The sequence below is a fragment of the Paramormyrops kingsleyae genome, chromosome 16 (assembly GCF_048594095.1).
Source record: "Paramormyrops kingsleyae isolate MSU_618 chromosome 16, PKINGS_0.4, whole genome shotgun sequence".
Lineage (NCBI taxonomy): Eukaryota > Metazoa > Chordata > Actinopteri > Osteoglossiformes > Mormyridae > Paramormyrops > Paramormyrops kingsleyae.
The window spans coordinates 30201233-30213298 of record NC_132812.1 but is presented as its reverse complement, the minus strand read 5'-3'; the positions used below and the strand labels follow the sequence as shown (position 1 = coordinate 30213298).

The following is a 12066-nucleotide window of genomic DNA, read 5'->3' as shown; positions in this document are numbered from 1 at the left end:
TCCTCGTGCGCACAGTACATGACCGCCGAGAAGTATGACCAAGAATTACTTCCGGGTCACATGCAAAGATCGTTTATTTTATTTATGAATTTGAAAATGTATTACAACTATTATTTTGCGCTCTGTATGTACTTTGCATGAACAGAAATATAAGGAGTATTTTAAGGATAAACTTTTTATTTTACGTTAGCAGGCGTTAGACCGTTGCTATAGTAACGCACACTGAAATTCAGAGACAACTGTTAGCAGTTTAGCCAACTGGCATCCTGCAAGTATCTCATCAGAAATGGTAAAAAAAAAACATTTTCATTTATTCCGTTTCCTTTAATTTTAGTCACTATTTGTGTATTGAATATCCATTTGCACAGCTGTTGCATTAACTTTGATTTGCTTCGTTTATTGGTTTTATTTACCTACATCGGGTTAGCCAAACGGCGGTATACATAATTATTGCACAGAACTGGTTAACGAATGGTAACGTATTCGTGTCCGGCTTTTTACTATGATGTTATGTGTAACCTGACAACAAATTATGTTAAGTTTCTGACCTTTCATGACTAAAATGGTCATGTCTAAGAACAAGCTAAAGGCTGTAATTATATTTCTGTGATTCATCGAATACTTTATCTATTACTGTTAGATCCTTGTTGTAATATTTTCCTGTAATTACATCCTTAACGATCCTGTGAGGGTTGCTGTGAAAGCATGCTGTGCTGGTTAGACCAGACCTCTCTATCCAGGCCGATGGAATTTAGCTGATTGTGACAGATCCTCAGACGTAGCTGAGCCGGCTGAGTGATCTGATTCTTAGAGCATTTCCTGGGTCTGTCCCTGGGCCATTTTTCTGAGAGCCAACCTGAACAGGATCCCAAGGAACTTAAACTCATTCACTTATAACAGATTCCCCTTCACACAGTCTACCCTTTTTAATGATTTCATAGTGGCTTCGGATTTAGACGTGCTGGTGTTCATCTCTGCAACTTTTCTCTTAACATTGAGCCCCTCAGATGAGTACTGGTGGTTCATGTTGAGGCCAGAATTATTATCTCTAAATGGCAAGGGTTTCGTCTGTAGCACCCCATACCTCATAGCTACAGCTTAGTGTTGATATGCCTTCCATGAAAATCACAAACAATAGGTGACGCAGAATGTGCCCTTGCAGGAGGGTGACCCACTATAAACAGCTCTGCCTTTGTGGCACATATGCTAGCATAACTTTTATAACATCCATACAAGGACCAGAAATACCACAGCAGTGACTCCGGTGGTTCTGGAGCTTCTCCAACATTATATTCCAGGGTACGCAGTCATATCCTAAAGACACAAAGCACATTTAGAATGTTAGCATAAGGAAGAAGAATTTGTAGCTACACTGTTGCCTAAGGCAGAATCTGCATTCTTTTCTTCTTCAGTACATGGTATAGCCTTTCAAAGGGAGTCTATGTGTGCTAGTTGGAAGATACAGTCTGATGCTCCTTTTTAAAATAAGGGAATACCTGTTTGCCTGTCCAGAGGTACTTGGACATTGAAGCAATGCGTCAGCTATGTCAGCCCTAAACATTCAGCGCTATCAACATCTTCCAATTCATTTTATTTACTCAGGCAGCCTTTATACTATGTTCACCACAGCTACTTCAGCAGCAGTGATAAACTCTCATCCACCAGAAACTTCCAGCAAGTCCCGCCTGGCCAGAGGGCATATCCACCGGTTTAAAAAAATTCCCCAGAGTTAGTCAGCACTTCCCCAATCCTGCTGAACACAACTTGAACATGGCCCTATCTCCCACTGCTCAGGCCTCAAACATGGAACCAGACCACCCAATAGTCTCTCTCCATCATCCCTCTTTCCATGAACATCTTCACTCTTTTCCTTTTGATGTGTCAGTACCTTTCAGTAGTATCAGGAGAACCACATCCAAGCAATGGGCTTAAGCTCCTCTTCTTCTGCTTAATACTTTCCCTTGCTGGTGTCATTTAGACTCGGTTGGCATCCACGGGAAGGTAGCTTAAAATTAATTCCAGACTTATGTAGGGAATTGTACTGGACATTTGTTTTACATGTTAGAATTTACATGACAACTATTTGCAAAGTTTAAGCAATGTGTATACATATAGGGAACGTTCATAGTTGATATGTAAATATCTGTGTAAATTTATATGTGAAATGGTAAATTCCTGTTAGGCAAAAATCAGAGGTCTAGGTTTTTTTACTCACATTTTACCATTTTTCTGTACTTGTAACTCATTTCAGGTAAATTTCCTATTAGATTATATGTCTTGCTATTAATTGCAGCAGGACCTTGTCAACCAATAGTGAAATTTGCCCTTTCAGACACTAGGTGGCAGTGTGAATTAAGAAAAATGATACTCGAGGCCATTGCTGTACCAAAAGTTTCATTTGAAAAAATTACCCTGAGCAAGGAGGAAATAAGTATTATATCTAATATTTTGTGATTTATTTTTAACTGTATAACAGCTTGTCCCAAGCTATACTCGATGGCCTCTTTATTGGGTACACCATCTTGTGAGCCTTGTGGTTTCAGCTAAGTACTTACACAGAGACAGGGTCAAGAGGTTAAGTAACTGTTTGGCTAAGCATTAAATTAGCCAAGATGCATGACCTAAGCAATTTTAGATGTGGTGTGAATGTTGGTGCCTGAAACAGCCACCTTCCTGGAATTTTCACACACCACAGTGTCTAGTATTCGCAGAGAATGGTGCAGTAAACAAAAAAAGCATCCAGTCAGCACAAGTTCTGTTGGCAAAAACACCTTGTTTATGAGAAAGGTCAGAGGAGAATGGCCAGACTTGTTAAAATTAACAGGAAGACCAGAGGTGAAAAAAAAACAGTTCAGTACAACAGTGATGTGAAGAATGGCTTCTCTGCATGCACAACTCGCCTGTCCATGGATCGAGAAGCAAATTCTGGCCAATACCGATAGCTGATAATTTCAAAAACTGACACCGATACTGATACCGATTGTTTGGGAGGTTCTGCTTAAATGAGTTTAAAGGGACACTCCACCCAAATAAATGAACAAATAATTACATTCCAAAAATATGAAAAAGTATTTATTGTTTTTGTAAGAAAACACCAACTCTGGCATACAATAGTCCCAGAGCACTATATTGTGTATCATATACATCTTTTATATTTCTAACATTTACAACAGAGAAGGGCTGATCATCAAGTGTGATAAACTCCATCAAAGTAATATCTTTTGATTTTGCGTTGTCTCCACTGAATTTTCTTTTTGCTATGAAATTGCTGACACATTCACGTTATTCCGCAGTACTATACATTCTTTATAGGAATGGATTTGTTTATCAGAAACACTTCAGACTCTTCATTGTCTCACCATAAGGTGAGCCATCAAATTTGTTGTGCTGAAATGTTTATTAGTTCATTCTCCTCGTGTAATTTGAGCAGAGTAATGTTTGCCAGATGCATTTATAACATCCTTTTCACTAACATTAAAATAATTCCACATTGCAGACATTTCTCTAACAGTTTAGTATGCGGGTGTTCAAAACAATATGGGTTACCATTTTAGAGGGAATTATCGGCCAACGGCCAATTGTTGCTGTATCGGCCGATACCGATAGTTAGCCAGTACAGTTGGTGCATTGAAGTGGTTCTGGAAGTAAACGTCGGCCCTACCCAGTACTGGCTAGGTGTACCTGTGTGGCCGATAGGGATGTAATGATACACTCAACTCATGATTCGATACGACTCACGATTTCTGAGTTCACAATATGATTTTCTCACGATTTTTTTAACAGAATGAGCTGCAGACAAATTTATTTTAAAATATTCCTTTATTTGTCTTTCTAAACTGTGCAAAACGTGTCCTCTTCTTAACAGTGCAACTGAAATTGAATAAAATACTGTTTTTTAAAAAAAATCCCAAATCAGAATAAATTTTTTAAAAATCTTCAAATAAACGGTAACGCTTTACCTTAACTGCACCGTCATAATGCTTTTATACTGCATTCATAAAACGTTCAGTACAACTTCATAATGTATTCATTAAGTATTCAGAAATCATTCATAAACATCATGCATGTATACCTTTACATCCTGACATCCCTTAACAGCTTTAATATACATTAATAACAAACATTATATAATAACAAATATTATAATTGTATAATCATGTAATGTTTGTTATTAATGTATATTAAAGCTGTTAAGGGATGTTAGGATGTCAAGGTGTACTTGTATGCTGCTTATGAATGTTGTATGAATGCATAATGAAGGTGCACTTAATATAAAGCGTTACCAAATAAACTAAGGCTTGCATGTGCAGGTTTTTAGCTTGGTTTGCCCTTTTAATAATCTTCACTCTCGTGGTGGTGAATGGAGCTCACTGTGGTGCCGGTGGACATGCTGAAGCATGTTCGATGTGCTATTTGTGTATGTTATCAATCTTTTACAATGTTTGCACGCAGGTTTTATCTTGTCTGTGCTTTTCTCGTCGTTTTCGTTTGTGATTACCGGAAAGCTAAAATGCTGCCACACCGCCGATGTAAGCTCGGGGGGGAGGGTGTCCTCAATTTCAAATTTGCTCTCCGGTTCGGTAAAAACCAAAAACTAACGGACGACGTCGACGTGAATACGCAGTGACATCTGACGTCGGACTGACGTCGTGCAATCAAATGTAATATAACGCCAGTTTTTCTGTTAAGTAAAGTACCTCTAAAGTAGCGATTCATTTTCCACATTAGTTGGTTTAAATCGTCATACATTTACATCGATTTTTAACCGATTCATCGTCACATGCCTGGAGGCCGATGATGAATGATATACCAGATTTACAGATTGTTCTTGTTCAGGCGCCTAAAGTGATGTTATATCAAATTGTTTAATAATTCAGTCTTTATTGAGCCTCGGGATTATTTCGAACCCTGTGGCCCAGCATCACTCTCATCCACCCCCGGCCTTTCCTTACAGGAGGAGCGCTTTGCCTTTCTCACAGAGTGGTATGACCCCAGCGCTGCTCTCCTCCGGCGCTACCAGCTGCTGTTTTACCCTAAAGATGGCTCTGTGGAGATGGTATGGTTCACATGCTCTCTCGGGTCAGACTGATCTAAAAACAAATAAGCAAAATAACATGAAAAAAGTTCATTTACATCTGTGTGTATTAGACCGTTTTACAGTCTCAGCAGTTTAAACATAAGTAGTAGTTGGCATTACAAAACAGCTAGTCTAATGTGAGGTCAGACATGTATAATTAGGTTAATATACATCACCAATAACACCCCTGCCTCAGATTTAATTTTCTTTTCATCATTTTATAGAGTAATTTGATATTTTTAAATTATGTGATAAAGCTGTTGTCTATGAAATGGAAAGCGTGCATGGAAGTTATGAAATATAGGTTGTGGCATTCATTCGTTCTTTTCCTGTGATAAAGATAAATAAAAATTATACACACACCTCTGGAATAAATTAGGAGACCACTGCAAAAATTTTTGTTTCAGTCATTTGTCAATTAGTTTTTTTTTCTTGCAAACTCCAGCTTGGCTCTTCATTTTTTCCAGAAGTGTGTGTGTGTATATATTGTGTATATAATATCAGCCAGACTGCAAAGTTTTATATGAATTTACCTGTGCTTCTTTGATCCAGTTGTGATGTTTTTCCTATATAGTTTGATGTTAAAAACCAGCGGACCTTCTTAAGGCGGACTCGGTACGAGGAGCTACGGCAGGAGGATCTCTTTGTGGGAAACCGGGTGAACATCTTCTCCCGGCAGCTCAATCTGATTGGCTACGGGGACCAGTACACTGCTAACAAGCTGGGTAGCAAAAAAGAACGGTAACTCAACATCTTTGGGGTGAAAATGTTACCTTTCAAGTTGCGCTACATGTCATGTATAATGTCTCATTGGAAATGGTGGCGTGAAACTGAAATACGTTTGGCGATTTTCATTCAATGCACGATAATATCAGTGCCGATTCAGCGGCTGCAACAAGGGTTTTGTTTAGTTTGTGAGTCTATTTTGTAACAACTTCACTTGTCTCCTTTTTTTAGTCTGAGTGGTTGTTTTTTTTTTCTTGCTGTTAAAAGAACGCTTGCCATGGTAAAACCAGATGCTCTGACGAGGATTGGAGACATCATCCAGACGATTTATGACAGAAACCTCATCCTTACAAAAGCAAAAATGACTAAACTTTCTTGGTAAGGCATAAAAGCTGGTAAGGTAAAAAGGGACGATGTAAATACTTCACAGTCATCGACACTGAAAGGAAGCCTGAGAGGAAACAGACTCGTCTTGCACATAAGAAAACTATAATTGCTCACTGCCTCAGTTCATTCCAGTCTTTGACTGGCATCTATTGCTGCAGAGTGATGCTATTAATAGGAAAAGCACTACCTCTGTGTAAGAAAACTCCAGCCCAAAAGGACCACAGAGCAAGCATGTCTGGCCAAAAACATTATTATTATTATTGTTGTTGTTATTATTTTATTACAGTCTAAAAACCCAGTCTTGAATCCCAGTGGTCTTTTGTAAATAAAATGGGTTATTCCATTTAGTATATGCCAAAGTTGATTGAAATCCAGTTCTACATCTCTACACACAGTGAGCTATTTTGTGTGTCGTGAACATCTCAGAGCTTAGAGGCAGGGATACAGTGTAGAGGTTAGTGTCTTTGATATTCTGCGATAATTCACTGCTCTTACCATTTACATCACTTTAATGCAGTGAAGGTGTTTACAGAGTCTGCCGACGAATCAGACCTAACGTAAGCCGGACAGAAGGCGAAAGCAAGCAGGAAATCCTTGGGTGCTACATAGTCAGAGTGTAGAAGCTCTTTTCATTGGCAGCACAGGGTGGCAGCAGTTCACCATCCAAGGAGCATCAGTTAGCTTCCAGAAGAATCGTGACTTTCCCTGTTATATCCCGCGTGTTTGTGAACAGCTTTTTCCAAGGGTGTTGCACTGTCAGGTGCCTCAGAGAGCAGCATCATTGAGCAAGTGCTTGTCAAAACCTGGAATTATAAAGCTCTCAGTGTGTGTCTGTCTATCTGCTTAGCAAAAATGGCTTTGTAATGGAAGAATATTTCAGATTTTTTATTTTAGTTTTCCTGTTTAGCTTAAAGACCATATCTACTTCGACATTTTCATTCACTTTGTGTTTGTATCTTTATGTTGCTTAATGTTGCATTTTCTAATGGGAGTGAAGCATCATTACATTTATCTAAGGATGACATCAGCTATATCAGATGTGGGTACAGTCAGTACAGAATTGTCAGGCTTCGTTTCCACATTACCACTTACAGTATCTGTCTTACAGGGAACAAGCAGCGGATTTTTACGCAGAACATCAGTCAAAGTCTTTCTTTAAGTAAGTGTTGTCTGTCTGAGTGACTGACCCAGGCGTGGGGCTTGAGGGGGGGCTTTAAGCAGCCTGAAAGTTGCATCAGTGTTGTCAGCATTTCTGTGACATTCGTTTGACTTTGCAGTATTGTCACTCTACTCTAATGAAAGAGGCACAATTTCTGCCTTATGGTTTTGCTATGGTATGAGTCAATTTAAAAAATGATAGAATATTGTAAATTTGAATATTCTATAATATACACAAATTATTATAATAGCCATGTTTTGTACAGACCCACTGATCTGAAACATCTTGCGTTACATTTTTAAAAGTAAAAAAAAAAAGCTTGCTGTTCTTCATTTTCCATTTGGCATGTGGGGCTGGATTGCTAAAGCAATATAATATTTAGTGCTGCAATCAGACTCACCTTGCTAGTGAAATGGCAAAATAAAGGAACTGCTGGCAGAACTGAAGAAACAGCAGTATTGTGTTTATCATAGTCAGGAAGCCAGTTACGCAGCCTGGGAAGCGAGATACCACGAGCCATACTGGTCAGATTCTAAAGTACCAGAATTGTACTGCAAAATAACGTTACTTTTGCAAAATACCATTTACCTCGGTGTAATGTCCAGGCGGTATGAGAAACTGGATGCCACCCAAGCCAGCTGTCAGTTCTTGAGATGTGACAATTGTCTTTTCACAACATGTAATGCCAATATTAATATCGCATATCGCCCAGCCCTAACTTGAATCTTGCGTTGTGGCCATAAAGATGCTGACAGTTTGGATGTATTGCCTTTACAGCAACCTCTTACAGTTCATTACCTCCGGTCCTGTTATTGCTATGGATATAATGGGGGATGAGGCAGTATCCACCTGGAGGGAGCTCCTGGGCCCTACAGACTCTGACACAGCCCGCAGAGAAGCTACACAGAGCCTGCGGGCTCGGTTCGGCACAGACGGCACCCAGAACGCTGGGCACGGGTCAGATTCATTGGCCTCGGCGGCAAGGGTAGGAAACAACTCCTGACAATGCTGCATGACACAAGCTCCTGACTTTAGTGCTTGATACAGAAAATGGTAGACAGCATACCACAAAGATGAGCAAGAAGATTACAGGGAACTTATAAGAAGATGTTCTTATAACGACAGCATGGGGCCCATGGCAGGCTATTTCTCATCACCATTGGTGTTTCCATTATGCTGCTTTGGCATTTGCAGCTTCCTTATCCTGCTGTACCTCACAGCAGGTTGTATGGTGGACTTGTAGGCTGAGGTATCTGCTGTTGCACCCCTAAGGAAACAGGAAAACCTATATTCTTGCTATGAATTGTTTAATTCTGCAAATGGCTAAAATGCTAAGGATGCATTTGATGCTGAGGGTTAGGTTAGGAACAAAATGAGACACATTTCCAAAAGTCAGAAGATCAGAAGTCTGAGGAAGTCATCTCAAACATTTTGTGTAAGAATTTAGTTTTTCCAGAATGCACACTTAGTAATTTAGCTAAACGCAAAGACATTCGAATTTATACCGCCATAAAGAAGGTGGACTATTATGCGTTTTATTTTGGTTACGTGTATTTTTTGACTTCCTATAGGAACTGGAATTTTTTTTCCCATCGACAGTGGGCCGTGGCCCCCCCAACACTGCAAAGTGTACAGACTGTACCTGCTGTATCATCAAACCACATGCCATTTCAGAAGGTAAGCTGGCTGATGGTCACACTTGCTGTTAGTCATACTGACATTCCACATCCATGAGGTAACACTGACACTCTCTTCAGTACAGTGTCCTGTATTTTATTTATTTATTTATTCGTGTACTTTAGCAGAAGCTTTTTTCCAAATTCGACACTTTTTTTGTGAAATCAGAATTGGTCATTGAGGGCCTAGTGGTGAAATCACTCTTTTGAGCCTGGGATTTGAACTGGCAGCTTTCCAATCAGAGACACAGCGCTCTATCGCACTGCGCCTCACCCCACTCTGTTAATACCCTGCTATATTAACACTATGTTATTAAGCCATAAAGCCTCAAACTCAATAGATTACAATAGCAATACTTCATCTTGTATCATTTTTCTGTTATAATTGGATGTACGATGATCTCGACATCGTTTGGTTTCTTTGTCTGGTTACTTTATTTAGAAGAAGAGGCATTTTCTCTGTAATAAGTCTAAATTAGGCAGACTGGCAACGTAGCATATTAGAGAAACTCTGTTTAGTTTTAGTATTAAATCGGTCTTGTTTTAGGTTGCTGCTGAACAAATTATTTAGTTTGAGATAGTAATGGTATTTCTCCTCATAACTGAGGAAGAAGTAGCACATTTTAGAAATGAACTGCCTCTGAAATGGTTGCTGATTCTGAAACTCTGCAGGCATTTTTAGATACCTTACCTGTGCAGCTGTGAGAGGTTGCTGTCCATTACACAGCAGCATGCAATGGAAGGCAACCAAATAAATTATTCATAGACCATAAGCTATGACTTTTTTAAAATCTGGTGTTGAATTTCATATTTAGATCGCATTTGCTTGGCAATGTTTGTGCATTTTGTATGAAAGTGTTTAGTAGTTTATCTCACTAAGGTGTTTTATTTTATGTTGGGTTTATTACAGCAATGAAGCAGATATATGATTTAAAAAAAAAAACGTTTGTTGTGTGACTCCAGGGAAAAAAAGCTGAAAAGCAGGAGATCATTTATAATCCACAGGCATGGTCAACCTGTTTATGCACAGACGAACCTGTTTATGCACAGACGAACATGTCTGTGGCAAGACTCCTCTGTGTCCATGGCAAACTGCTTTGATTGAGGGAAAAAAAAACTGTTTTGGCTACGTTTTTAAGTGCTATACCCCTGGGGGAAAACTTTCATCTCGATGAAATTGTCCTTATCGGGAACTGGGAGGGAGCAGAAACGTGAACCATCTGTGGGTCCCCGCAGAGCAGGTTGGGAAACACTGCAATAGACTCTTGAGTTTTTAATTACTTTGCTAGCTCTATTTCTAAAACATTTTTAATGATCCCTTTGCCATAAAGGTGAATTGTTTGTCACGATTTGAAAACAGCAATGGTCAATAAAAGATCAACCAAAAATGTAATGTGAAGTCTCAGCAAACTACAGTAATCTTACATTATCTTTGAGTATACATTTTACCATAAATGGGAAGAAAATATTAACTTTAATATTAAGCCTAAATATTAGATTGTACTGTGTACGTAGTTACTCTTCCGTCAGTAACCATCAGAATACTTGGTTCAACAAAAAACACACAAACACACACCCAGTATCCTCCGGTGGAACTAACCAATCACCAACATAAGGTCAATGCCAAGGTGTAATATAAAGAGGATTCGTTTTGGGATTATCTTTTGATTAGCAGAATCGGAGCTTATTTCGGTACAAAAGAGCAGTGAGAAGCTGTCTGCTCAACTGTAGTCAGACTGTGACTTGCCAATGACATGATGTAGACTTGTAATGCAATGTAAAAATAAGCTAACATTTAATAATCTCTTATCGACATATACTACAGTTGTAATTTGCATTTGTCTCAGTGTAAATTTAGTTATTTTGAAAAACTGATGATTAAAGTATAATACATTTAAGTTCTGATCATAAATTATGATTATAAAAATGCCAGAGTTGTCAATATTTTCAAGCACATTTTGCTGTACTTAACTTCAGTGATAAAGGGAGTAACTGAGATATGACGGTGATCAAGAACAGTGTTTATCATTTTTAATGTGCTCTACGATAAGCATCAGTAATGGGCACATTTTCCCCTAGCTTTCTGATAGCGGCTACCTGCATTACTGTACTGTAAGAGGGTGGCTTTCCACCTCAGCATTTCTGGGGACACTCAGACGGATTATGTTTCAATGAATGTCGCACTTTGTCTGTTTTTTTTTTTTTTTAACCCTGACATTGACCAAGGGTATATAGAAAGGGTCGTTTTTCTTTCTTTCTTGTATAGAAGGTGTCCAGAGAGATGCATTTTAGGTAATAGCAAATACTGGCCAGCCACATGTTTTCCTTTGTCATGTGAGTCCTGGGTTTATTTCCATTTCACATCTGAAAGTGACTAATTCATTAAAAAAAACAAACATGCATATATTGACCCTCTGGATGTTTGGTGTTTTAACCTAAACTTGGTAAAAATAAGGGGCTAAAATATACATAGTTTGGTGGAAAACTAATTTTTATTTAGTTGAATTGCAGTCATATATGTCTATATATTTTATGTGATGTCTGTCTTAGGCCATATTGCTTATTTAAGACCAGCCTGAACCAGGCAAACATAATATCACAGACATGGCCTGTAGCAAAATAGACATCATGGCATAGTTTTCATTAGTTTTATAACTCATGCGCTATAAATTTGTGTTTTGATTAATATAACTATGGATTTCAAATGGTAACTGTTGTACTGCTTACTTACTGCCTAATGTTGTGTTAGGAAAAACAGGGACTTTGCGGAAAAGTAAACAACATCCCTTAGATCTTTTTCCTGTTTCCTCAAGTGGAACACTTAAGTATAGATATAATCACGAGAACCTCCATGGCCTCAGCGTAAGAGGCCGCCTTCTTCCAGTTAAGCTCATTCGTACTCGTACCTCTGAACTCCCACTTGAAACTGGCTTCTGTTGGCTCTCAGTAATTATTCTAAAATAATCATTTCATATGACATCAGTCTTCAGTGTTGTCAGTGTAATCTGCAGCTTGCACAGTGGTATTCCTAACTCACTCTT

At 38.7% G+C, this 12066-nt stretch overlaps 1 protein-coding gene across 2 annotated transcripts in view; it reads left to right on the top strand.

The window, feature by feature from the left end:
* Positions 1-42: 42 nt before the first annotated feature.
* Positions 43-12066, top strand: part of nme7 (NME/NM23 family member 7) — a 51302-nt gene continuing 39278 nt past the window's right edge. The window contains exons 1-7 of one of the 2 annotated variants that reach the window (XM_072700146.1): positions 43-289; positions 4955-5056; positions 5652-5818; positions 6071-6181; positions 7299-7349; positions 8127-8334; positions 8921-9026. In XM_072700146.1, coding sequence (XP_072556247.1) covers positions 287-289; positions 4955-5056; positions 5652-5818; positions 6071-6181; positions 7299-7349; positions 8127-8334; positions 8921-9026 — 748 coding nt within the window. In that variant the 5' untranslated portion in view covers positions 43-286. The remainder of the gene's footprint in view (positions 290-4954; positions 5057-5651; positions 5819-6070; positions 6182-7298; positions 7350-8126; positions 8335-8920; positions 9027-12066) is intronic. The other variant, XM_023836056.2, reaches the window with a different exon arrangement.